Source organism: Acinonyx jubatus, chromosome C1, assembly GCF_027475565.1.
Source record: "Acinonyx jubatus isolate Ajub_Pintada_27869175 chromosome C1, VMU_Ajub_asm_v1.0, whole genome shotgun sequence".
In the NCBI taxonomy this organism is placed as follows: Eukaryota; Metazoa; Chordata; class Mammalia; order Carnivora; family Felidae; genus Acinonyx; species Acinonyx jubatus.
The window spans coordinates 54,405,032-54,432,932 of NC_069381.1; the positions used below are offsets into that span (position 1 = coordinate 54,405,032).

A 27,901-nucleotide genomic window follows, 5' to 3' on the forward strand; every position below is an offset into this window, starting at 1 on the left:
TCACAAGAGTTCCAAAGCTTTTCTTAGTGTTTCACTTTTACAAACAATTTCACTAAAATCTTAACCTATTAAAGTTGGGCTTTAAAAAAAAAAGTAAAGTGTACAAAAGGTAGTGACTTTTTAAATTAATTCATCCAAGAGTATATCCTATTGAAGTTTTCAAGTATTCTTCTGAGACGGAAGGAAGGGAAAGATATTTCCATGACAAGTAGAAGATGGGACTATTAGGTATTTGAACAATTCCCTAGAGCATTTTAACATCAAGATGTTTCCAGAAATGTGCTGTCCCTTTCCTTGATTAGCTTACTTAACTACAAAATCATCTTGTATCTGGTCATGAAAAACAAAGAAACAAAAAAAACCCTTGCAACCATTCTCAAGTGTCCTTGTGTCTGAATATCATCTCCATCCTCTGTGCATAGAGGCTCTTGCACACTCATCTCTAGAAAGTTCTGTGCTCCCATGATTGCTCTTACCCCTATCACGCCTTCGGGAATGTCACATCCTTAGCAACACCCTCCTCTACATTCGCAGGCTGTCTGCCAACTTCGCCCACCTGTTTCCTTAACTGAATCCAAGCTCTCTCCAGGGACCATCACTTCTGTAGCACTCTTCACAGAAAGTACTCCAGTCTTCTGTGGGCCATATGTCATGGGACTAGAGGCGGTGTTTCAATTGTCCCAATACCTTCTTGCCACTTCCAGAGCCACCTGATAATTCCGCCTCCTACTGCCCCTTACTGCTGTCCACTAGCTGCAGAATATTCCTTAACTGCAGGCTTAAAGATGCTGGAGCTCCTTTTCACCCTCTTCTTCACCTTGCTCACTAACTTTATCCTGTGACAAAGATTGATGTGTGTGACCCATCCAAGACCCTGGCTTTAGGGTCTCTTTGACTTCTGCAGCTCCAACAGACTTTCTCTTCACACCACTCAGTAATCCACACCTCTGGCTACATCTTGTCAATGGTCCCCACTGGCAAGTATCACGTTGTATACCTCATAATTACCAACAGTTAGTCACCCTTTCTGTACACCAAGTGCTGCATTGAGGCAGTGATTTTTTTTTCATTTGACAAATATGTATCGAGTAGTGCTATGTGCTAGTACTGTGTAAGCACTCCCCAGTAGGAAGCAAAACAGAAAAATATCCCTGTCACCATGGAGCTTACATTCTGATGTGGAGAGTCCAAAATAAAAAGATAAATAAGGAAAATATGTACCACGGAGATGGTAGTAAGTTCTACGGAGAAAAATAAAATAGGGGAACCTGAAGTAATAAAAGTCATGAGTAATAATAAATAATATCTCAGTGTTCACCATGTGTGAAGTATGTCCCACTATTATGTGACTTCATCTGTACCCTTCACTGATGAAGAAATTAAGATTCAGAGAATATAAATAACTTTCACAGGATCACTCAGCCAGAAAGAGGCACAGTAGGAATTTAAACCCAGGTGGCCTAGCTGGAGACCTAGGATGATGCTCTGCACACATGACTTCATTCAGTCTTATAAACAACAGTCCCTTGAGGTCAGTGGTTCTGGTGGGTTTCCCCAAATCTCCTAACCTTCCAGCTCTCCAGTCTCCTGACTATACCTTATCTTTGACTTCACTGAGACTCCTGGTCTCGTGTCCACCCCGTTCATAGTGCACTAGCACTAGCCTACATTCAAGTTCTTTTCTAGACCCCATGGAGGAAAAATAAGTTTCTGGAATGGTTCCAATAATCCAACAGCAGCTACACCTCCCTCTTTGGAATTACGTTGTCTATGTGAAAAGAATGAACTTTTGGACATTTTAAACTTCTGACTTCCTTCGGTAGGGTCTTAGATATCCCTACTTGATCATTGCTATGATGCAGTCATAGAGATGGACCACTCAACTTTCCTTACCCTGACCTAGGTAAGGAAATATCCTGCAAGAAGCAAACAGGCCACATGTTTTACGTGTGGCCGGAAGGATATTAATTTATTCATCTGAGAGTCACTAGGGAAAGGAAAATCGGAAGGCGTGACCAGTTTTCTGGAAAGCAAATGTTTTGCTAAATTCACAATATTCTCCAAGTGGGAAGTGGCCACTAATTGTCCCTACCTCACTGTAGGCCCTTTTCAGTCAACAACGTGGTGAAGTTATTGAGCACCCAACTCTGCAAACCACAGAGTTAAGTACAGTGTTAAGTACAACCAGGTTAAGAGAAAATACATAGAGGGGCGCCTGGTGGCTCTGTTGGTTGAGTGTCTGACTTCGGCTCAGGTCATGATCTCGCGGTCCGTGGGTTCGAGCCCCGCGCCGGGCTCTGTGCTGATAGCTCAGAGCCTGGAGCCTGTTTCCGATTCTGTGTCTCCCTCTTTCTCTGACCCTTCCTTGTTCATGCTTTCTCTCTGTCTGTCTCAAAAATAAATAAATGTTAAAAAAAATTTTTTTAAAAAGAGAAAATACATAGAAACATGAGAAGCAGTGATGCAAGACCATCTTCCTGAAAAATATTACAATAATACTCCCTAGCTATTCTTAATGTCTGTATGTAAACTCTGTGGTAAATAAAAAATGTGAAATCCTTTCAATTAATAACTGAAGGACACAGAGAGCTTTTTTAAATAGCTTAACTTGTTAACATCCAAGTGAAGCTGAACCATAAAAATGTTCCACCCGGCAGATCTGCTGAGGGTTTCAGAATTCACATTGCTTCTTCATAAAAAATGAGTTGCCTGCTTCTGACTTCAGATGCCAATCTCAAGTCCCAGGTTGTCACCTGTGCTTCTGACTGCCCAGCTATAAATTGAAGGTTCTTACAAACCCCCAACTTGGGTTTAGTAATTTGTCAGAACAGCTCACAGAGATGAGCTTTACATCCTATTACCAGTTTATTATAAAGGATACGACTCAGGAACAGCCAGATGAAAGACATAGATAGGGCAAGGTTTGGGAAGGGGCATGGAGCTTCCAGGCCCTCTCTGAGTATGCCACCCTTCTAGTACCTTGATGTGTTTATCCAACTGGAAGATCTCCAAACCTCATTGTTCAGGAGTTTGATGGAGGCTGTTTGCATAGGCATGATTGATCATTGGTGAGTAAGTCTATCTCTAGGCTCTCTCCTCTCTCCAGAGGTTGGGGGATGGGACAGAAAGTTCCAATCATCTAATTACATGATTGTTCCTCTCTGGCAAGGAGCCCCATCCTCCAAGAGTCTCCTCATTAGTATAAACTCAAGTATGGCTGAAGGAGGCTTATTTGGAATAACAAAAGACTCCCCTCTCACCCTTATTACTCAAGAAATTACGGGGAGTTTAGGAGCTCTATTGCCAGGAACTGGAACAAAAGATCAAATATGTATTTCTTAATATCGTGGTCAGCGAAATGTTCCCTGTTTTTGCCCTGATGTCTAGGCCAAATTGAACAGGTTGTTAGGGAGGACATGAATGTACAGAATTATATCAGAATTCTATCCATTTAAATAGTTGTGAGACAGCATAAGAGTAGGTGGTATCTTCTATTTTGAGTCACCAAGCAAGGGATACCTAGCTAGTGAAAAGATCATTTTATTTGTATTCAGCATATCCAGGGTGCTGTTGCTGATGCCAATACTTCTGATGCTGTATCACTGATAAGGCCTTATCATGGGCCACATCTTGTGCTAATTACTCAGTATCCATACGCTCATGTAAACCCACACAGTAACTGTATGATGTGGGCACCATTGTTACTCACACTTTACAGATGAGTAAACAGAGCCTCTAAGATTTTAGGTCACTTTCACAAGATAACACAGCTAGTAAGTGAGTGAATTGGTTCAGAGCGAGTTAAGTGTTGAGTTACAAAACCAATGTTCCCAACTACTATAATTTTCAAATCTTGACTGACCAATAACCATGTAACCTTGAGAATTTAATGCCTCTGAGCCTCTGTTTTATAATAACCACTTTGCAAGACAGGAAAATCAAGTAAGATAGATTTTTTTTGTTTGAATGTACTATATAACGTGAAAGGTTTTTGGTTTATTTTGTTTTTATTAAGAGTTTATGTTTTAGAGCAGTTTTAGATTCACAGTAAAATTTAGAGGAAAGTATAGAAATTTTCCATATGCACCCTGCCCCCATCATGCACAGCTTCCCGTTATCAACATCCTCCACCAAAGTGGTTCATTTTTTACACCTGATGAACCTACATTCCATACATCATACATCATAATCATTCAAAGACCATAGTTTACATTAGGATTCATTCTTGGTGTTTTATATCCTATGGATTTGGACAATTGTATAATGATGTATATTCACCATTATAATATTCAGAGTATTTTCACTACCCTAAAAATCCTCTGTTCATCTCTCCCCTGGCCCTCAACCCCTGGCAACCACTGATCTTTTTGCTGTCTCTACAGTTTTTGCTTTTCCAGAATGTTATATAATTGGAATTATATGATATGTAGCCTTTTCAGATTGACTTCTTTCACTTAGTAGTATGTATGTAAGGTTCCTCCATATCTTCTTATGGTTTGACAGCTCTGTAAAGTTCTTATTATTCATACTTTGAGTTTGCATTCAAACTGAATGAGGAGAATTAAGGAAAGTGGCCAAAAAAGTTCTGTACCCAAGATGACTTCGTTTCTTGTGTCTACTATTCTCCCGCTCTCCAAAGTAACCCTGTGGGCGTGTGGTGTGACCAAGTCTGGGAGGTTTCTCTTGTATCTCCATCAGACTCACTGATGGTGTATTTTCTTCTCTTATGGCCATAACAGTCCTAAATACATAGATGTTTCTGAAAATGTCCCTCACCCAAAAGAAAATGGATAATTCAATAACTTTAAAATGCATAAATGTTAGATTGCCTTGATTTGCTCAAGACTGAATATTTTTTACTCCCCAGCAAAGGAGATGAACCCAGAGTTTGAATTACACATGCCTGGGCACAGAAGTAGATTGTATGATGGCATTTCCCATCTGACTGGGGTTACCAAATAGAGAACTAATGAGGTCAGCACAAAGCTGCAGAAAGAAGAGTTGCCCTATGTAGACAATTTTCAAACCTAAAGCATAAGTTAAATTGTTCCCTTGAGCACGAAAAAGGAACTAAGGTCAACGATGAATAGAATAGAAAAGGTAAAGAATATTCACTCATGCATTCCTCCTTCAGTGGTTAATGAGCTTTCCATGAGTTCTTCATAACTCCAAGCCCCTATGCAGGAGTGATGGAGGTAAAGCTATATGGTTTCTGCCTTCTAGAAATTCACAAGAAATAGAGGAACAAGGCACTTCCTTATAAAAGGCAAACTACAGCAAATGCTGTAATAGTATGTAAAAAAAGTGCTGGAAATGTATGAATAACGGATAGACTTCTAATCAGGAAGAATCTGGGATAACTTCTGGAAGCAGAGAGACTTGAGCTGGCTGATGTTAAGGGAAAGAGCTTCAGACAGCTAAGAGTGTCCCAACTTGAAGAAGTGACTTGAGCAAAGACATTTGGGTGAGTGATGTCTAGATTATATTCAGAACTGGTAAACACTGGGAGAGGAGAGGAATGTTTTTAAAAATATCTTGAAAAATAGGTAGAGATCATATTCTAAAAGACTTTATATACTGAGAAAAATTTGAATACAATCCTTATGCAAGGTGAAACTTTTGAGAATTTTATGGGAGAGGACATGGTATGATCATCTTTGACTTTTAGGATTAGAGGCAGGGAGAAATTTGGGGATTTACTGAAGCAGTTCAAGAGAAGTAGTAGGGACAGACAGAACTGTCTGTCAATTGAATTACTTCAATTAAAGTAAATCATTTGAAATCTACTAGGTTGTGGAAAGGAGTGAAAACTTCCATCCTGAGACACGGAGAGAGGGGTGCTATTGTAAGCCAGGAGAAAGGGGTCTCCAAGAGTACTAGGATTTGGTTAGAAAAAAATGAGTTGCTTTTGGGACTTCTCAACTTTAAGGCCCACACGTTCCATGTAGATGAGTTAAGGAGTAAACAGACTGTGGAACGTTGGGAGTCATTTGCTTAGAGATAAGGGCTGAATCCATGGAGGTAAGGGTTTAACCTTGGGGCACGCCTGCATTCAGAAGCCATATTGGAAAAAGAATGCATAGTGATTTAGAACTTTCTCTGTTGTATCCTTTCTTTAAATAGCCACACAAACACTATATTTTAATTTTTTTAATATCTATTTTTGAGAGAGAGAGAGAGAGAGAGAAGGAGTATGAGCGGGGGAGGGGCAGAGAGAGAGGGAGACACAGAATCCAAAGCAGGCTCCAGGCTCCAAGCTGTCAGCACAGAGCCCAACATGGGGCTCGAACTCACAGACTGCAAGATCACGACCTGAGCTGAAGTCATATGGTTAGATGACTGAGCCACCCAGGTGCTCCATTAATTTTTAATGCATGGTATTCAGTGGATATGTTTTTGTAGAATATATTACATGCCTAGATCTTTTGCTTTTTTGTCTCTCAGTTGTTCACACTCAAGAGAATGCCTAACTGGCTGACCCAGTTGCACATGACTGTTAACCTAAGTATCAGATAGGAAAATTGCAGACTTCAAGCCTAGAGGGAAAATACCAACTTTCAGATAGCTGTTGTTGCAAATACAAGTCAACATAGAGCTGATGTACTGCCTCCTTTCCCTAACTGCTTCCCTTCAAAGCCTTTGTCCTCTTTGGGTGTGTGTCCTTCTCATCTGTCTTACAATCTTTTATCTTTACATCCTTTTTCTTCCTTCTGACACACAGATGTGAACACTCAAAAGTGAACATAATATGAGATGAAGGATACTTTCAGTATTTGTTGTATACATCAAAAACAATGTAATGACTTGTATAAGCCTTAAAAATAATTGAATAATAAATTTTGAATTTCTTTGTTTTTGAATAGAAAGAGAATTTTTTTTTGTAGGATACTTCATTTTTCTTCTTCCATATAGTAGGAACTCTTGCAAAATAGTGTAATGTTCCCTACCTATGCCCATAATACACATATAGACATATCTGTCATGTGAGTTTGACTCAAAATACTCTTCATGGTAGCTCCAATATGTACATGCCTAGATGTGCTCATAGTTAATACTCTTTAGCAGGAGTCAGGACTGTCTTCAGATGTTTATATACATATATATATACAAAATCGATCATGATGGATGGATAGCAAAATGCTATGGTTTTCTCTATGTACTAATTCTGCAATAGGTAGGTATGTGATAGGGAAAAGAGTGAACAGATTTGTGGAATAAGGCCTTGATAATATTGCTAGAGGAACAGATATTGTTATGACTATGTTTATTCAATCAGCAAGTGTTTACTGAGTCCCTACTATGTACATGGTACCATGAAAGGCATTAGGTTTACAGTAGTGAACAAGAAAGACAGGTTTCTATCTTCATGGAGCGTGGAAGTCAGACATTAAACAAGTAGCTACAATAATGTGCAGAGATTGTTATATCTGGGAGATAGGTATTTTGGAGGCACCCGATGGAGACCTAACCTGGCCTAGAAGTTAGGGAGAGCTTCCAAAAGAAAAGATGAAAGTCTACATAGAGTCTGCTTTGAAGAGATATAAAATGTTGCTGAGTTAGAGTTCTGATATAAAATCTTATGTAATGTAACAATGTTAACCTAAAGGTATATTGGGTATTATCCTAGATATTGAGAATAGTAAAAAAGTTTCCAATTAACTTATATCCGTTTGCTTTCAGTACATACACATGTACACACACACACACACACACACACAAAGAAAATATATGTTATATATATATGTATACACACACACACACACACACACATATATATATATATAAAGAGAGAGAGAGAGAATGTATATACACATATATATGGAGAGAGAGGCAAATGTGTGTGTGCACATATGCAAATCCCCATATTGGCTCTGGCATTAGCTCAGCTATAGGTAACTTACTCAACCCCTCTAAGTTTCAAGTTTCCTCCTATGGAAATTGGAGTAACGATGGCACCTAGTGCATAAGGTTGTTGTCAAGATTAAATTGTCAAGTACTGAGGTCAGTGCATGCGAAGCACTCAATAACCATTAGCTATTAGCACTATTCTCCAACTTCATACTTCCCTTGCTTGTAACATGGCTGTGTTTTGTTTAGTTTTTGTCTGCTTTGGAGAAGATTGGGTTGTAGCACTCTAGTCTTCTTCCACACAAAACATGTGGCAACTTGACATGGCCTCCCTCCTTGTCAGCAGGGACAAGGAGCAATCTTTCCCCCACTGCTTATGGAGGAAGAGAATGATTTGGAAGCAGAATGCATCATCCTCCCTGCTATACACCCCCTACTTCGTCCAGAGCCTATCATTAAAGCTGACTTGTTGAGACTAATGATCTGCCTGGTGATACACTCCTCAGGGTGCTATGTTAATGCTGATGGGAGATGCGGGAAGAAAATCTGTTACCGTCTCTTTTATTAAAGGATTTGTAAATCATGGCATTTCAGCATATTTGACAAGGAATTTCAAATTCCCTGAGAAGAGAATGGAGAAGCTAAGAATCACCAGGGGGACTGCTTTACCTTTGCAGAGTTGCAGAGCTTTCTTTTCATTATTACTATGTGTCCTATAAGAAGAGCTATCCATAAATTAAGGCTGCCCATACCATTGTACTCTGGACTCTGGCTACCCCAGACAGAGGATAACCCCTGACCACCCCTTCAGAGAGGAAAGCTGGCATATTGAATGAAGAAGTGGTTCAAAGAGGTCATGTCAAGACTCCAGAGAATCTCCCATTTCTTCTTTTTCTTTTTTTTTTTTTAGGAGAGCACGAGAGAGCAAGTACATGCGGGAGAGGGGCAAAAGGCGGCGGGGTGGGGGGCGATGGAGAGAGAGAGAGAGAGAAAGAATCTCAAGCAGGCCCCATGCTTAGCATGGAGCCCAACGCGGGGCTCAATCCCACTTTCCTGGGATCATGACCTGAGCCCAGATCAAGAGTCGGACACCCAACTAAATGAGTCACCCAGGTGCCCCAAGAGAATCTCCTATTTCTAAGCTATTTCATGTGTGTGGAATGAATATATTTAATAAGCACCACAAATAGCCATAAGAGATTTTAGTTATTTGTGAAAGGCCTTTGTAAACTATAAAGTACTATACATATGTAATCATTTCCTAAAATAATAATTGGCATTAATGGATATTTAATATGTGCTAAGCATTTTGCACTCATTACTGCATTTATTAACTCAGAGATTGATTTGGACTCATCAAGATAAGGCATTTAAGGCAAAGCTTTAAGAGAAGCTGTTGCCCTTAAGATTTCCACCCTTTTTTGTCTTCAGCTATTTTGCAACATGCATGTGGTAATAATTTCTGCTAGAGCACGGACTGTTAGCAGACAGGAGTTTTCATGGACTTGTTCCCCTTCTTCTGGCTATGCTGTATTAAGTCACCAGGACATGAGTAAATTTGGCCTTGGGTTTCTTTTCCTACTGGCACACATTCACACAGTGTGTGCTATTTACAATTGTGTTTCTTGGTTTCATATTCAAAATAATTACTGCATGCCTTCTCGTACAATCTGATTTAGAGGCTTGAAATACGCCTCTGAGAACACAAAAGGTTATTCTGGAGAAGTGTCACAAAGGAGCAAGGGTGACATTAATTTTTCAAGGATGTGTTGGTGACTTTCAAGAGCTGCCATTGTCATTGTTAAGCATGAGCCTGGGAAGAGGAATCATGAGTTATTTAATGTTGATTACTCCTTTCCTTAGATTTTGCCTTTTTTGGACTCTGCTCACGGCCCATTCCCCATGATACTGGCAGTTCAAATTACAGGCTTTCAGACAGTCAGATTACAATAATATTTTTCATGCCTCTCCATTCATAAATATCAGCCTTCTAGGGGAATAACTTTTAGTAGTGTTCAAAATTACCAGCATCCATTTTCAGAGTGTAAGAACAAGAACTATTCAAGAAATAAATAACGGAGAAATGTAGAAACCCCAGTGATATTTGAGATCTAACTTCCAATTTCTGTTCATATTTTTTGCCACAATGTCAAAGTAATGCAGCCTCTTTTTAGAAAATTTAGAAAATCAGAAAAATATAAAGAAAATAAGTCTAATAATCATAGGTAACCCTTGTTACCATTGGTGTATTTCATTTCCAAAGTTTTTCATGTGATGTGACTGTGTGTGTGTGTGTGTGTGTCTGCATGTAGAGTGTATATTTTCATAATTATGCATCCTTTTATTTTAGTATATGATAATGTCCACCATGCTATTAAAATGTATTTTATTATTTTAATGTTTATTTTTGAGAGAGAGCAAGCAGAGGATCCAAAGCAGACTCTGCTCTGACAGCAAAGAATCTGATGTGGAGTTTGAACTCACGAACCATGAGATCATGACCCGAGAGAGCCAAAGTCAGACATTTAACTGACTGACCCACCCAGGAGCTCCTCTTAATATGTATTTTAAAACAGCTCATAGTGGGGCAGCTGGGCCACTCAGTTACATGTCTGACTTTGGCTCGGGTCCTGATCTCGCAGCAGGTGGGTTTGAGCCCTGCATTAGGTTCCCTGCTGACAGCTCAGAGCCTGGAGCCTGCTTCGGATTCTGTGTCTCCCTCTCTCTCTGCCCCTCCCCTGCTCGTTCTCTCTCTCTCTCTCTCTATCTGTCTCTCTCTCTCTCTCTCTCAAAAATAAATATTTAAAAAAATTTTTTTATAAAAGAACTTAAATGTTCTCACACACACAAAAATGTAAGGCAATGGATGTGTTAATTAACCAGATGGAAGGAATCCCTTCACAATATATATGTGTATCAAATCATCATGATGTACACTTTAAATTTATTATAATTTTATTTCTCAATTATACTTCAATAAAGCTGAAGGGGAAAAAAGATCCTAAAACTATAAAAATCATGGACCGCAAGATGGTGACCTGAGCCAAAGTCAAGTCAAGACACTTAACCGACCAAGCCACCCAGGTGCCCCAATGGTAGCCATTTCAGTTGCATTTTACCATATGCAGAGTGTGTGTGTATCTATACATGTATGTGCGCATATATATACATGTATATGTACATATACATCTGTATAACCATGCTAATGGTTCCATACTATTATATACATGTACTTATCTTCTGTGAAGGGATATTTAGATTTTTACCTTTTTATTGCTATTATGTAAAATGGTGCAATGAGCAGCCGTAAACCTATATCCTCATTACTTGTCTTAATTTATCCTAAAGATAAATTGCTAAAAATGGAATTGCTATATTAAAGGGTATGCATATTTTAAATATATTTACTACATTACTGCCAAATGTGTCTCCAAAAATTCATACCACCATTATGATTAACAATTTTTCCATGCCCTTATCAACACTGTTATATCAATATTTTCCCTTTTTCCAGCCTAATTGGGAAAATGTGATATGTGACTGTTTTCCGCTCCATTTTTAATTACTGAAAACTTGTTAACATCTGCGTAACATTTCATTGTCATGAATCACGATTTTTTACACTTCAGTTATTAGGCATTTAAATTGCTCCAAGTTTTCCCATATGCAATGACATCTTTGCATATAATTCTTTGGCCTGAAGATATTTTCTTAGAATAGATTTTTTTTTTGTAACGTTTATATATTATTGAGAGACAGGGAGATACAGAGCATGAACAGGAGAGGGGCAGAGAGAGGAGACACAGAATCCGAAGCAGGCTCCAGGCTCCGAGCTGTCAGCACAGAGCCCGACACGGGGCTCAAACTCACCAACTGTGAGATCATGAGCTGAGTTGAAGTCAGATGCCCAACTAACTGAGCTACCCAGGCGCCTCTAGAATAGATTCTTAAAATTGGAATTATGGGCTAAAATTGTTCAGCTTTTAAACTTTTTTTTTAAATGTTTATTTATTTTTGAGACACAGAGAGAGACAGAGCACGAGCAGGGAAAGGGCAGAGAGAGAGACACACAACGCAGAATCCCGAGCAGGCTCCAGGCTTTGAGCTGTCAGCACAGAGCCCGACGCAGGGCCCAAACTCATGAGCCATGAGATCATGACCTGAGCTGAAATTGGACACTTAACTGACTGAGCCACCCAGGCACCCCAAAATTGTGCAGCTTTTAAAAGCTCGTGGTACACATTGTCAAGTGGCTTTCTAGAAAGGTTATGCCAATTTTTACTTCCATTAACATGATTTTGCAGTGCCTATCTCACCAAGTGTTGGTTTAGATCTTTTCTAATCTGAAAGGGTAAAAATTTCTCTCTTCCTGTTGCATTTCTTTGGTAACTAGTGAGGCTGAGCTTTTCGTATTTTTTGTAGCCACTTATGGTTTTTTGGTGAATGTCCTGTTCCTGTTTAAAAATCTTCATGTTTCCCGCTTGTACTTGAGAAAGACTCTTGCAGGCTAAATGCTCATGTTGTCAACTCCCAGGCCATACACTAGCCACCACTTCTCTAAAAAGACACACCGGACTTTGCACAGGAAAATGTACTCCCTCTACCCAAACGTGCTCGAATGTCTTTTTTGGAACCTCTAACTCTTCCCATTCCTTAATAGACTCCTTGCTCATTCTCTTGGTGTCTTGGACCTGTGTCGCCATCCCCTACCATCGTATTCTCGCCTTGCTCCTGTTTGGTTTGAAGCCTGAGCCAGGCTCACTTCAGCTTCTCTGACTATATCAAATCCGCCGACTATATTCACCTCCTCCCTGCCTCAGCTCAGGGACTGCTCATGTTGTTCATGGAAGAATACCTCTCCGGGCTTGACCGAGCTCTCCAGCCTTTCTTTCCTGTATACTCTTCCTTTGTATGTATGGTTCTTTCTAGATATTTTTCCAAGTATCTTGACTAAATCACGATCATTCTGGCACTGCAGATATTATTTACTCAGCATAAGTTTGAAGAAAAAAACTGTTATCGTTTAGCAAAACTGGTGCTTTAAGTTTTTCCCAAGAGAGATGATGAGGTGTACAAGGACATTCACGTCCATGGCTCTTTTAAAACTGGAAACTAGTGGAGCTCAAGCTTCTTTTCATTATCCCCTCCTCTTACCCAGGGAGTCATGTTAGATTTTTGTTTTCCCCTAATTGCTCCTCAGTAGAATTTTAATATCACAGATGTACTATACATCTGGATGTGTACTCTATGTGTATCCATGTGCTTTATACATAAAAAGTTAAGATTTTTTTGTCTTCCCCTAAAAGCCAATTTCCATACCCTTTGGGGTGGTACTACCCCACTGAGGATGCATGCTGTGCACCCAGCTGGATCTTGGAGCAAAGTTCACTAACACGAATGGGCAAACATTGATAATATAAGGTAGGGTTTAAGAATGCAATTGGGTGCATCTGGGTGGCTCAATCGGTTAAGCATCGGACTCTTGATTTTGGCTCAGGTCATGATCTCAAGGTTGCGGGATTGAGCTCCACATCAGGCACCATGCTGAGCGTAGAGTCTGCTTAGGATTCTCTCTCTCTTTCTTTCCCTCTGCCCCTCTCCCCTGCTCTCTTTCTCTGTCTCTTTCTCTCTCTCTCTAAAATAAAATTAGGGAAAAAAAGAATGCAGTTGAAGTTAGATCTGATTTTCAGTCCCAGCACTTCTACTTACTGTAGAGCAAGTTCCTTGAGCAGATTATGTAATTTTACTAAGATTCGATTCCTTCAATGGTAAAATGTACATAATGATGGATTGTACCTCAAAAAACTGTTTGAGACTAGAAGACAAAATGCATATAAAGTACCCAGCACAGTGGCCATCACACTTAAGTGCTCTATATAAATTAGCTCTTGATATCATTATTCATGTTCTTTGTATACCATGCTGTAGCTGGCTCAGCCTTAGATGTGGGGTCAAACAAAATCTTAGTAATGTCTGTATGAAATTGTCTAGGATTTGGTCAGGCGAGTCCTCATACTGAAAACATTTTCATTATGGCTTTGTCTCCCACCTTGTGTCCATATTTAACAATAGTCCTTGTGTTGGATATGGTTGATGTAACTTTGATGATGAATACAAAGTATAATATTTTTATTTTCTGAGTAAAAAATATTATTTTAGGAAGTTAATGAAAGATGGCATTAATGTTGGATGATGGTTTAGGAACTGTAAGCAAAGACCCAATTTGAAGAACATTCTCTATAAAACATGACAAAAATGTCAACTGATCATGTTTCTGGACTGAGTGGAATTTGAAAAGTAGGAAATACACCTCAGCATTGATTTATATATCTGGGCAGGTGAACAGGGACTTACAAGGGGAAAGACTGAAAATAATTCTAATCCCATTTACACACCCAGAATTCAGTATCCTTAATACTTCTCTGTGCAAGCTGACTTTCTTAAGTGTGTTCCTCATTTTCATAAAGGAAATGTCTTGCACACTGAAAAGCATGTAACAGATACAATTCACACAATGCCACTGTGAGGCAAGACTAGGCCTCTGAGGCTCCTTCTATGGAAGAAGCATGAAGTTAAGTGGACTTACACTTGTATCCTGACTCCCCCATCTACTGTCTGAGAATATGGGCAAATGACTCTTTTTTCAGACTCGCTTTCTTGATCTGTAATAGGTGGTAATGTCTATTTGGCACAGGATTCTGGTGGTAATTAAATGATGTGCTATGTGTAAAGCATAAAAGACAGTGTTTAGCTCAGGGCAGGTACTCAGTAATACTGATGCCTTTTTTTATAAGGTTTGCCCTTTTTCCTTTTTATTGGCACGCAGCAAGTAAGTTGATGCTATTTATCTCGGGATATGAGAAACCCGAGTAGCAACTGGGGAAACACCTTTTAGAAGCCTCTGGTTTTATCATCTATAAAATAGTGATAATAATCTGTGTTTTTTTCCCTTAAAAGTGTGAGGATTCATGTAAGGTAATACATGTAAAACATTTAGCGAAGTCCCTAGAACAAAAGTGTATGCTCATTTTAGCTCTCATGCCAGCATTATTATTTATTAGATTAGGCTAGAGCATTTATTAGGCTACCAAAAATTCTAAAATAGACAAAAACATACAAATATACCAAAAATACACAAAATAATTAATGTATAGAGTGCAGCATACACACAAACATATATACAACATACATATAGTTCATATAATTTAAACCAACATACAAATATTTATTTGCATATACTTGCATATTTGTATATGTATATATGCATATGTACAATATACACATATTTATTTCATATAATTTAAACCAACTACTTTATGTAAAATTGTAACACTCAAAGATGTACAGAAGAAAAAAATAGAACATTTTTTATGTAATAACTTTCTTTTGACTCCTTTTCTTACAAACCCACCCTAAATTTTTTGGAAAAAGTAACATTGCTTTGTTAATCATCACTTCAGCTAAGATTCACAAGGTCACAAGAGCACAAGTTACCTTCTCAAGTTAAGCTCTCTGGATACAATTCTTTCTACTGACTAAGAAGTTGTAATCTCTTTATCACCTCTGGTGTGTTACATGCATGCAGTGTTGAGGAGAGCCTGAAACAATGTATTATATATTGTGACTGCCAGGCAGATTTTTCCTTGTTGTTCATGGTAATGGCTATCATTTACTGAGCATTCATTATGTGCAGAAAACTCTTCACCAAAGTGTGATTATTGGCATCTTTGCAGTTATTGGATTTTGTAGGAAAGTGAAGACCAAGATGACATGAAAGTATTTATTTATAACATTAGTCCAAATTCTAACATCACTTTTCATAAATGAACACTAGCATCTATAGCATGTATCCCTATTCACTACATAAATGCAGTCAATCAGTTTCTCCATAAATGTCTGATCTTACAAACAGTAGACATCCAGTGCAAATACAGTGCACATTTATTGAAAAGTGGGATTGCCGATTGTAGGGTAAATACAGGATTCTATAAAGTCAATGAAAGCAATGGTGTAAAGATCTTTAGGTTATAGTCAAAGTCATTGTCAGTTGAGGGTTTAGCAAAAATAAAACTATTAATAAGTAAAGAAGAAAAGGAAGCTTACATCATACGCACTTCAAAAAAAATCAAGACATTGAGAGGCCCTTAGAAATTTTATAAAACTCTCAATTACCTCTGCAATAATAGCTCGCTTTATGATCGTGAATCAAAGCTGAATCTGAACCTAGATTGGTATGTAAATCTCTCATGCAATTTTATCAGAAAAGTGAACCGTTTTCTTAAAATACCAACACAAATAATTTTTGTTCATTTTAAGAACTCAGTAATTATTTGATTGTACTGTGTTAAGAGATTTTTTTCACAAATTTAGTCTATGACAGTTTGAGTCCCAATCAAGCCTTTTATCACTACACACTATAAAATTTTAGGAACCGCATAAATACATTCATTTTTAAGTGATTTTTTTCTGATACTGAGTATCCTTAGATAACAAGGACATTCTATATCATCATATTAAATTATCGCAACACCTGTAGGAGGTACCATCTCCATTTCACAAAATGATGAAGCTGGATGTCAGAAAGGTTAAGGAATTTGCTCAAGGTCACACAGTAAAGTCAGGATTCAAATGTATTTCAATCTGATTCCAACATTCTTTGTCTCTATGACTACACCACATCGGATATCATCTGCAAATTATCATAGAATTGAATATAATTGTCTTTTTATTAAATTATCATAGAATTAAATATAATTATCTTTTTATTAATGCTAACTAATATGAACCACCTAAAAAAAAAAAAAGCTAACCCAGCTCCCAGTACTTTATAGAACTCTTGGAATTTCTTCTATCTTCATTTATGCATTCTGAGACTTTCTGTTCCTTCCATCTGTTGGTTCCATCTCCAACATTCCTGCTGGTAGACATACATAAGGCTCATTTCCCTCCTGCCTACAGCAGGCCTGGAGGAATGAGCAGTTATTTGGGTTGCTAGACTGCAAGGGTAGAAGGGTCTTCAAACAAACAAGACCGCCCTCTCCTGCTATTGATGCTTCAAGTTGTGCCTTCAGAGCGACTGTTTCCTACCCCGATGAACAGAAGGTAAAGCTTGTTGTTCTTCTGACGCCTGGGCTTTTACGAGTGCAAGCCCTCTCTACAGTCGGATGAGGTTGCTACAGTCAGGATATCAGTGTCCTGGTTTAATGGATATTCAGCTGGAATAACTGACCTGCCCAAGGTCAGATATGAACTAAGCAGCACAGTCAGGACTGAATGCCACACCCTCTGACAGTCCTAGATTGTTCACTGTAACAGCAAAGCAGCAGGACTGAAAATATAGGTTACCTGCTCTCTGAATTTGAGCTAGTTACTTAAGCTCCCAACTCTTCCTTGGTAAGAAAGGGTTGTTAAAGATAGCCCCTACCTGCTGAGGCAGTTGTGTGAATGAAAGGAGATAGTCCAAGTGAAGCAGCACACGAGTTTGGCACAAAGTGAGGACACAGTAAACAGTAGTTACTACCATTTATTGAGCACATAGAGACAAATGCTACAAACACCACTCAGGGAAGCACTACTTTGACATAAATTCATATTACATTTAAAACAACTGAAAATAAAGTCCTCTTCATGAGCAGGTTTTGATGTGAAAAAAACTTCTTTCAATATTGCAAAGTGGAAAACACTGTACACAAAATGAAGAAGCGGGTACAGAAAAGGGAGGTGAGCCCCTGCTCAGGTTTGCTTTGGGCATACCTTGATTACATGCCTCACCTCCACGCCAACAACTGACTGGTGGCAGTGTGGGACCAGACAGCTGTCAACCCGGCACGCAAGCATTCATTTATTTGTAAAGTTTACCTTCTTGTGCTCAATTTCTATACCCGAGTAGTTTGCTTCCTCTTTTCCTCGCCTTTTTTTTTTTTGTATCTTTCTTAAAAATCTGTCTCTCTCTCTCCCCCTTCCTCCTTTCATATGTTTACATATACAATCTATACTCCACACTTACACTCATATTGCAATTGACTGTTCAGGAAATGCTTCACCAAATTAATGACCTTTTAAAGATATCATATCGTTGTGAGGATTTAATTCTTTTTTAGCCTTAGGTTTTGTGTGTGTGTGTGTGTGTGTGTGTGTGTGTGTGTAATGTTGCTTGGTAATAAGAGTCATAGAAGACTGCCTTTGAGAAAATATTACCACATACTGACCCTTATGTGTCTTTTTCCAGTTCTCATAACTCCTCAAGTGTGCATGCCAATTGCTTTCCGAGACTCTAGAATTTCTATTTTGTCAGAAGTCCACAGCTAGTGGGACAGCTAGTGGGGACAACCACAGATTCACCATCAAGTGCCTAACATAATTTTGTTCTGACTTCTGTGCTGTCAGAACAGAGTAGGTAAGAGTGTGGGATCCAGAGTCAGTCAATCCTAGGTTTGCATCTCTTTTGTTCATACTGCTTACTAACTGGGTAACTGTGGACAAGGCTACTGCGTGGCTTAGAATCTCAAAATTCTCATCTGTAAAACGAGGACAATAATGATGGTTGCCTTATGGGGATGTTATCAAAATAAAGAGTTAATATAAGTAAAGCTCCTTGAATAGTTCTTGGTATGCAATAAGTACAGATGTTTTCTTTGTTACTACGACTGGTTTTGTTAGAGTCAGGACCTAGAATCGAATTTTAGCTGTACTGCTTTCTAGCAGGGTGACTTGAGCTAGTGAAACAGAGATAATTATATGGAACTTGTTCATCTCTTCAGTGTATGAAGAAAAAAAGCCATCTTAGTGTTTGATATTTTATTATGTTGAAAGATATACATAATAAATACTGTTTTTACCTTGAATTCTTTAAAAATAATCATTAACAGTAACATAATAATTATAATATTAAACTGTTCTCTAACTTCATATAGTGCCTTTTATCTTTCACTTATGTCCATACTATAAGCTCCATGAAGGGAGGGTCATAACACTCAGCACTTAGCAGGGTGCTTAATTATTACAGGGATTCACATTTGAACGAATAAAGGAAAACATGCATTCAACCAGCTTTTATGTCCTAATGGTCCAAGCATCATATCAAGCAACTTTCACATATATAATAGTCACCTGTGTGATCTGCAAGAAAACTAAGTATGCATGCCCAGAATTCATTGTTCTTATGATAACAGAATCTTAGTGATAGAAGAAACCTAAAATTACTAGTCTATCTCCATGCTCAGTGAAGAATACCATTTGTGATATGATCTTTCTCTGTTTTCTGCCTAAATAACTACTCAGCTTCAAAGAACCAACTCTAATTCAACAACCTTGGAAAGTTCACCCAGACAAAATAACAACAAAAACAACAACAATAGCATGTTTTTCAAGTGCACGCTATGCTAAGGACTCCACAAATATTATTCCATTTGATGTTCACCATGAGCCTTCAACATAGATACTACTATTATCTGTTCTATTTTAAAGAGGAGAAACAGAGTTACAGATTAAATAGCTTGCCCCCAGTCATACAGATTGTAAGTGAAGCAGCCAGAATTCATACCCAAGTGTACATGACTCCAGAGCTAAAGTTTCCTCTTGTTAAATCGCAGAACAGCCTCCCTGTACTGCTCACTTAGCAATTAATTTCACAGTGAAGTAATCTCATAGTACCATCACCTGAACTATTAAGCTCTCACTTGCATATGTTACTGTTATTCGATTTTCCAAATGTTTATCTTATTTCCTGAAAGTTTCCGTATTTGTGTTCCCACCACTATTTTGCACGTAGTGGAGGGTCGGTAAATGTTTCACAGATACGCTCAAACCTTCAATGAAGGTATATTGTTTTCAAAGAAGCTTATCTTTGTGTTAGAAAATTGTTCCTACAGTTAAAGAAAATTAAGTGCCTATAAAGAACCTAAAATCACAGAATCCTGAAACAGAGACTCTTTGGTTTATTGCCTTCATTTTATGATTGAGAAAACCAAAAGTAAATTGATTTTCCCAAGACCACAAAGCTGTTAAGTTGTAGAACCATGGCCATGAATGCTGGTCCCTTGAGTCACTGTCTGATTATATTATGTGAGATCTTTGAAAATAGTTTCTAGGCCGTCTTAGTCCTCTTAAGCCATGAGGCTTAAATTTCTCACCATCTTAGACTCTCCTTGTTTTAGTCCAGTTTTCCAATAATCATGTTAACAGATACTGTCACAGTTACTGAAGGGGAACAGAAGCTTTTGTTCTTTATTAATAGCATTTTCATTGAGTATAAACTTTATGTGCAATAATCTGACATTGTTAGGAATAAAAAATTTATCTGCCTTATGTTTTGGTCATCCACCTTGTGGTAATAAAACTTATATATCTTATGGAAATAATTAAAAAGGAAAAGAAGACCAATTTATACAAAGATGGATTTAGAATAACTGCTACCTAGAAATGGCCCAACATTTGGAGACCATAGAATAATACAAACTTGTCAAAAATGGTGTGGAGAACAGATAGAAATAAGGAAAATTATGAAATAAATGGAAAAAGTAACAAAAAATGGCATTAATTGCAATGTATCAGGATGCGAAAAACCTAGAATTGTAAACTTTGGATCCTTTGAGGTAAAAGGGTTCTTTGTAAAGTTTTGATGTTTTCTTCTGTCCTTATAGATTAAATATAAATAGGGGCTATAGTGCCCATAGGAAACATAGCTTGAATATAGGATTTCCAGAGGGAATGGGGGTAGGTGGGTCATGAAGGATAGGCATGGGTCAGACTGCATGTCTTAGTATATTTTGACTGCTGTAACAAATTATCACAGACCAGGTGGCTTATAAACAATATATATTTATTTCACAGCGTTCTGGAAGTTCATAAGTTCAAGATCAGGGTGTCAGTGGCTGGGTCCTCTAGAGAGCCCTCTTCCGGGTTGCAGATTTCCAGTCTCACTGTGTCCTCATGTGGTGGAAGGGAGAAGCTAGCACTCTGGGGCCTCTTTTATAAGGGCCTGAATCCCAATCACTAGTGCTCCGCCCTCATGACTGTAGCACCTGCCAAAGGCCCCACCTCCTAATACCATCACGTTGGGCATTAGATTTTCAACTTATGAATTTGGGGGGGGGGGGGGGGACGGGACGCAAACATTCAGACCATAGTACCCCAGATGGCATTGTACACCATTATGCTGAAGAGCTTGGTCTTCAGCTTGTGGATAAGTGACCTGATTACCATCTGGTGAGCTTTAATTTTAATTTTTTTTTCAACGTTTATTTATTTTCGGGACAGAGAGAGACAGAGCATGAACGGGGGAGGGGCAGAGAGAGAGGGAGACACAGAATCGGAAACAGGCTCCAGGCTCTGAACCATCAGCCCAGAGCCTGACGCGGGGCTCGAACTCCCGGACCGCGAGATCGTGACCTGGCTGAAGTCGGAAGCTTAACCGACTGCGCCACCCAGGCGCCCCCATCTGGTGAGCTTTAAAACTAGGCACTCAAACAAAAAGCAGTAAAGCCATCCTTTCTAGGGATCCATTTGTAACCCACCCACTGATGTAGTCCAGTCGGTGACCTGTTTAGAGCCCAGCCAGCAATAGACAATTGATGATCAACTCCATCCCCCAAATATTTTTTTCACATCGTCTTTCCACAAACCATAATTGTTTGATTAATTTTAACCTTGATATATAAGAATTCCACATTTGTTTTTGCTGATAGTTTTCTTCTCAGTTTCAGCCCAATATTCCAAAAGATCATTTTTAGCACCTTCAATGACTGTCATTATTCAAGACAACCTCTGTATTATCTTAAATTTTAATAATCATAAAAATTGCTAATCATTATTGAGGGCTTACTATGTACCAAGCACTGTGTTAAATGTTTTACCTCATTTTATCCTCTGATGGGCTTACAAAGTGGGTGTCATTATATTATCCCTGTCAAAGGTCATATAAATAACAAGTATGAGAAATAAGACTCAATCCCAAGTATGTCTATTGCCAAATCTCATGCTCTTAGGCACTATACTGTGTCATTTCTGAGCATCTCCCAGTTTTATCAGAGGCACTGAAGAGCCCAGACTAAGGAGAGAACTCTGGGATATTCCACTAGAGATTTCCTTTGCAACAGGTATAAAACCACTGATTCATGCTCACTGAATATTGTGATTCATCTACTAACCAGTTCACTCGGCAAGAGTATTATCCACCCAACTTTCACAATTTTATTCACAAGAATAGCATGGAAAACTATTAAATGCCTTGCAAAACTGAAAAACATTATGTCTATGACATTCCCTTTATCTGCTAACATCTGCACTGCTTGCCAATTTTATCGTTTTCTTTCTAAGAGGTCTCTTCACCTACATTTTTGCTTCTGTCCCTGAATTATCTGCCTCTCTATCACTAAAGCAATGGACACTCAAGCCCCATCATAGCCCCCCTATTTCTTTTTTTTTCCTAGTTCAAATACTTCAGAGGCCTCCCATCTTTTAGAGACAGTGTTCTTAACGTCTGTTTCAGGACTCCTAAGGACTATTTCAAATTATATAAATGCTGTGTATGGGTGCACTCTGCTTTGAGAAGCATCCATAGTTTTGTATTAAATTCTCAAAAAGTGATTATGATTTCAATGCCTATAAATCACCTATAAAATCAACAAATTTTCCTAAATAAACAAAGCTTTTCATGACCTAATTTCTAACCTCTGCCCAAACCTCATTTCCTCCCTTGTCTCCCCTTTCAATACCCACTGCATTCACACCCACTCACATGCAAACAGTGCCATACTTCCTGTGGTTTCTCAAAATGCCATATGTTTGCTCAGTTCCACACATATGTATATGCTGGGCCTTCTTCCTTCTCACCCTCGTGAGATCGTATTCACTGTCAAACTTCAGTTCCAACATCACTTTTTCAATGAAACCCTCCCTGACCTTTCCACTTGCTTTGAACATTTACCTAGAGAATATATGTAAAACACATAGTAAGTATGCAACAAATAATGGTGATGGAGGTAATGCTGGTAGTGAATGTTGTTGATGATAATATTAGCCCACTGAACTGTAACTCCTTGAGGACAAAGATAATATGTAATTTGACTTTGAATCCCCAGAACCTACCATAGTGTCTTATACATAGTAAATAGTAAGCACATGTTTGTTGATCGATTACCAAGTCCAAGATACTGAAAGCTAAGGGAAGATAGCACAAGAAGAGACTTGCATGAATGAGAATTGCCAGAGAAAACTTTATTGAGGGGGAAGATACACAAAGGGTAGGGTTTTTTTTTAACGTTTATTTATTTTTTAGAGACAGCATGAGAGGGGGTGGGGAGAGAGAGAGGGGGGGACAGAGGATCCAAAGTGGCCTCTGCACGGACAGCAGCCAGCCCGATGTGGAGCTTGAACTCAAGAACTGTGAGATCATGACCTGAGCTGAAGTCCGATGCTCAACCAGGCGCCCCAAAGGGTAGATTTTTTAATAGCCAGAGAAGATTACAGAAGTTACTGAAGGTAAAAGAAAAAAAGCAGAATATGTAATCTGCTTTAGGGTGGGGAAGAATAAATGTGTTTTGTTTGATAAGAAGGAGAAGCAATGATCGCCAACACAAATACTTTGTCATTATGAAAACTTTACTGTTCAGTACCATGCCTAGACAGCAAACAGCAAAAACAACGTTAAATTTTGCTCTTTTCAGAAACCTCAAGTTCTATCAAAACCATAAAAGAAAATGCTTCCTTTAGACAAACTATATGGTATAATGGGGGAAAACATGAGCTTTATAGGACAGCAAATCTAGGTTTGAATTTTAGTTTTGCCACTTAACTGTTACTTTGGGCAAGTCCCTTATCGCTTTGAGCTTTAGTTTTCTCTTCTATACAATGGAAATCATAATGGTTATCCTAAAGGGCTTTTGTGGGATTCTTGTAAGGTATCTAGCACAGCACATGGTATATAGCAGGTCCTCAGTAAACATGAGCAGCACTGTGACTGTTTATAGTGCAAATTGATGCATTTGTGTGTCTGTGTTAAGTCAAGGTGTACCTTATGGCATGTATGTTTTTGGACATGTAAACTTGAGCCTACTTGATCTGAAGTTAATTGGGCATTTCAAAACAGAAATAACCCAGGAAAGGACAGTGTGTAACATGATAATCCATGGCCATTTGTCTCTTTAAAATAAAGAAACGCAAGAAGTTTTGAGTGTGTGGGCATTTGTGTAGGGTAAATGCTGAAATAAGAAGCTAGTAACTTTTCTTTAGTAACTAACCTGCTGTACAAACTGTCATTCAAATACTGCCTTACGCTTTATTTAAAACACTGAAAACCCCCTCTGACTTTATTTTCTGCTTGGATTTTTTTCTGTAGAAAAATACACAATTGAATTAATTTCAAGTGTGTTTGTTTGTAAACCAGCCAAATATTTCCTTTTAAATACTTGAGCTCTATGTTAAATATACACACATGGTTCTTAGCACATTATGTGTTTTCAGTAATAGATTTCATCCTTTTATCCTTCAATGGACTTTTAGTTCCACACATATTAATATGTCTCCTATGTCCATAATAAATGAAAGTTTTCCATTTCATGCAGGTTCTTCCAGGGGACCCAGCCCCCTGACCATGGGAGCCCAGGACACCCTCCCTGTTGCAGCGGCATTTACAGAAACAGTCAATGCCTACTTCAAAGGAGCAGATCCAAGCAAGTAAGCCTGGGGCTTGGTCCACTGGATTCTCCAAACTCTATCCCATTCAGTGGGGGACACCCTAGTTATAACTATTTCATTCCTTATCCTAAAACCAAGAAAAAAAAATTGGTTAACAATAACAGCATACCTAGAATGGAGGAGAAAATTTAATTAGAAATATTAATTCATTGCTTTTTTAAAAACGTGCCAAAGGACCAATAATCTATTATCTTACTATCCAGAAATCTCTGGTTCAGTTGTGAATGCAAGTTATAGACAATCCTAACCCAACCACGTAGACAGTGAAAACACTTGTTATCTCACAAAAGTAAATGTCTAGATCATGTCTTTATTGTCTTAGTTTGTAATGGATCTGAATCATTCACATATAAGCTGAAACATGGTGCATTGGAACAAAACACATGGCTGTGTTCATAACACAGAGATTAGTAAGAAGACAGGTTATATGTTATCTATATGAAGTAAGGAGAAATTGGCCAAAAAAATTATAATCACGGCAAAGTAAACTCTTGAGAAAAATGCACCACTCTACTCTGTAATTCCATGAGCCTGATTTCACTTATTTCAGTACATACTGAAGGTAGACTTGACCCGAATGCATATATAATATGATTAAATAGTTTGCCTTTCTATAAGGAGTTCCATAGATAGAGTTCAGGAAGTTTATGGATTCCCTGAAAATTATAGCATTTATCTTATGTGTGTGCATAGTGCGTTTGTTCACAATTCCAGGTCTGAATGTGATGGGTAAACAAAGGACAAACCTAAGGGAGGAAAGAATTGCTTTTTATTTTTTACTTATAAGGACCAGGACTTACAAAATCTTAGTATCCATGGAAATAAGAATTAGAAAAATAATAAATGTTAACACAGGACCCTAGACTATTTATGAAAAATTTTGAAACAGCGATAATTAACTATAATGAAAACTTGGATCTCCACATATATTTTAAGTGGGAATTTATATGAGTAGTTGTGATTCCTCTTTACACTTCAGAAACACTAGTTTTTTTTAAGTCTAAATCTAACAATATTATGCTGGGCAACATGATTAGTAACTCTACCTTAGGTGTTCTATCTAGCCAGCGGGATCTATCAACTTCCCTAAATGTTATGTCCTTTTCAACAACATTTAGATTTTCTTCTAGGCCCAGACTATTGTAGAAAAACAAACACTATGGACTCTGGTGTTTTAGTCCATTTGGGATGCTATAACAGAATACCATGGACTGAGCGGCTTCTGAACCACAGAAGCCTATTTCTCATAGTTCTTGGGGCTGGGAAGTCCCCAAGACTTCCCAAGATCAAAGCTCTAACAGTTTCAGTATCTGACCAGAGCCAGCGGCGTCCTGGTTCATAGTAACCTTAAATGGGGGTGGGGGAGGGAAGCTAGGGAGCTCTTCGGGGTCGCTTTTATAAAGGCACTGATCTCATTTATGAGGGCTCTACCCTCGTGACCTAATCACCTCCCAACAAGCACCGTCATATTGGAGATCAGATTTCAGTATATACATTTTGGAAGAACACAAATATTCAGCCTGTAGCACTCTGGTTTCCCCCATGTCTTCTCTCCTTCATCTTCAAAGCAGGATGGTAATTTGCCACATCCACATATCAATAGGAATTAAAAACTACTCTTACAGAGTATGCATTTGAACTGTTAGAGCACTTAAGCACCATGTGCTTAAGTTGTATACATACTTCATATACACATACTTGTATTTCTGTAGACTCTTCTTTGAACAATTTGTATAACTTTCTGTAATACCAGTTCTAAGGATTATACTTATTATTGACTGACCTACCTATACCTTAGAAAGCTCAGGCTCATCAGACTTGAGAAAAGTGGGAAAAACACACCTTTAAAAGAATAAGAAAGAGTAAAAAGTAGTCAGGAGAGATGTCTATACCAGCATGAAAAACACTGGGAATCACCCAAGAATGAATTCTCTTTTGTCTGCTTACTCATTGGCTTTCATTCATTAATTTATTCAGAGAGACCTAATTGGTGGTAGGAGAACTTCCATTTTTGCCCCCTAAAATCTGTTGTCGAAATATCACTCCTCTGCTCAAACCCCTCCTGTCTTGTTCAAAGCAAAACCCTAATGCTTTAGAATAGTCTATGAGGCTCTACATTATCTGTCCTTTGGGACCCTTCCCCCATTTCAGCTACCACCTCTTTGATCTTGTCTCCATCACTGGCATTCTTACTCACTCCACTCTCCCCACACTGGGTTTATGGCTGTTCTCTGCCATTTGGCCAACCTCGTCTGCATCTAAGGGTCTCAGCATTTGTTGCCCTTTCAGCCTGGGTGAAATCTTCTCCAGCTACCTGGGTGATTGCCCCCACACCTCTTTCAGGATTCTTCAGCAGATTTATCAGAGCCCTTCTCTGTCCACTCTATGCAAATAGCAACATTTCTGTGTTATGTGCTCTCCTTCTCTTATCATCATATTTCAATTATTTATCTAAGTGTCTGCCTCCCCACTTAAACTGGAAGTTTGGGTGAAGACCATGTCTGTCCTGTTTCTCCCTGCCCATTCTAGGGCACTACATAATAGCTGGTACACTGCATAGACACTCTCTATATGGATAATGTTAAGTGTATGAATTTATTTTAACATTTTATTGAGTTCCTACTGTGCACTAGATTCTGTGTAATTTGCCCCCAAGACATAGCGCTCGCTTTATAATCATGGGTAAGATATGTGCAAAAAAACCTACAAAACTGTTTTAAAAAAAATCCGTACATCTATCCAAGGAACCTATACAGGAAAAACTAAGGAAGGCCGAATAAACAAACTATGAAGGAAGGCTTCAGAAAGGTCTGCCTTTGAACCGAGTCTTGAAACATGGAAAGGAGTTTGCCTAGTACCCAAACCAATGAAAGGGCGGACAGCTGCACATGCACAGAGGAGACTGTGGGCTTGGTTATCAAAGCAGTGCATGAAAGTCATGTTTATGTGAGCCTTGTACTTCTTATGACCTCACATATGTCAAACTCACACACTTCCTAACCAAAATCGGCCAGCATTTCTGTTGGATGGCTAACATGGTACTGCCTGTGGCAATAGGGAGAACCCAGTTTAGAAGTCACTTAGCCAGGTGACCTTGAAATTTTGCCATTCTTGACAAATGTTTCATTTGTGGGGATTCTCATGATTTCGAACTTTGTTCATAACATGAGTTTGTTAATATTTCCATATTGCAGTATTTTCGATTTCCATAATTCAAGCTCACGTGTAATGTCGCCACATTGCATACTGATAAGAACAGTCGTTAAAGTTAAACAAATATTTTCCTTTAGTGAGTATGGGTTGAAAATATTCATTTTGTGTAGAAAATTTCAGATCTGGAAATAGATACTGGATGAAT

At 38.5% G+C, this 27,901-nt stretch overlaps 1 protein-coding gene across 1 annotated transcript in view; it reads left to right on the forward strand.

The window, feature by feature from the left end:
- SGIP1 (SH3GL interacting endocytic adaptor 1) overlaps positions 1-27,901 on the forward strand; it is a 200,216-nt gene that overhangs the window by 151,102 nt on the left and 21,213 nt on the right. The window contains exon 19 of the mRNA XM_027058950.2: positions 24,411-24,522. Coding sequence (XP_026914751.1) covers positions 24,411-24,522 — 112 coding nt within the window. The remainder of the gene's footprint in view (positions 1-24,410; positions 24,523-27,901) is intronic.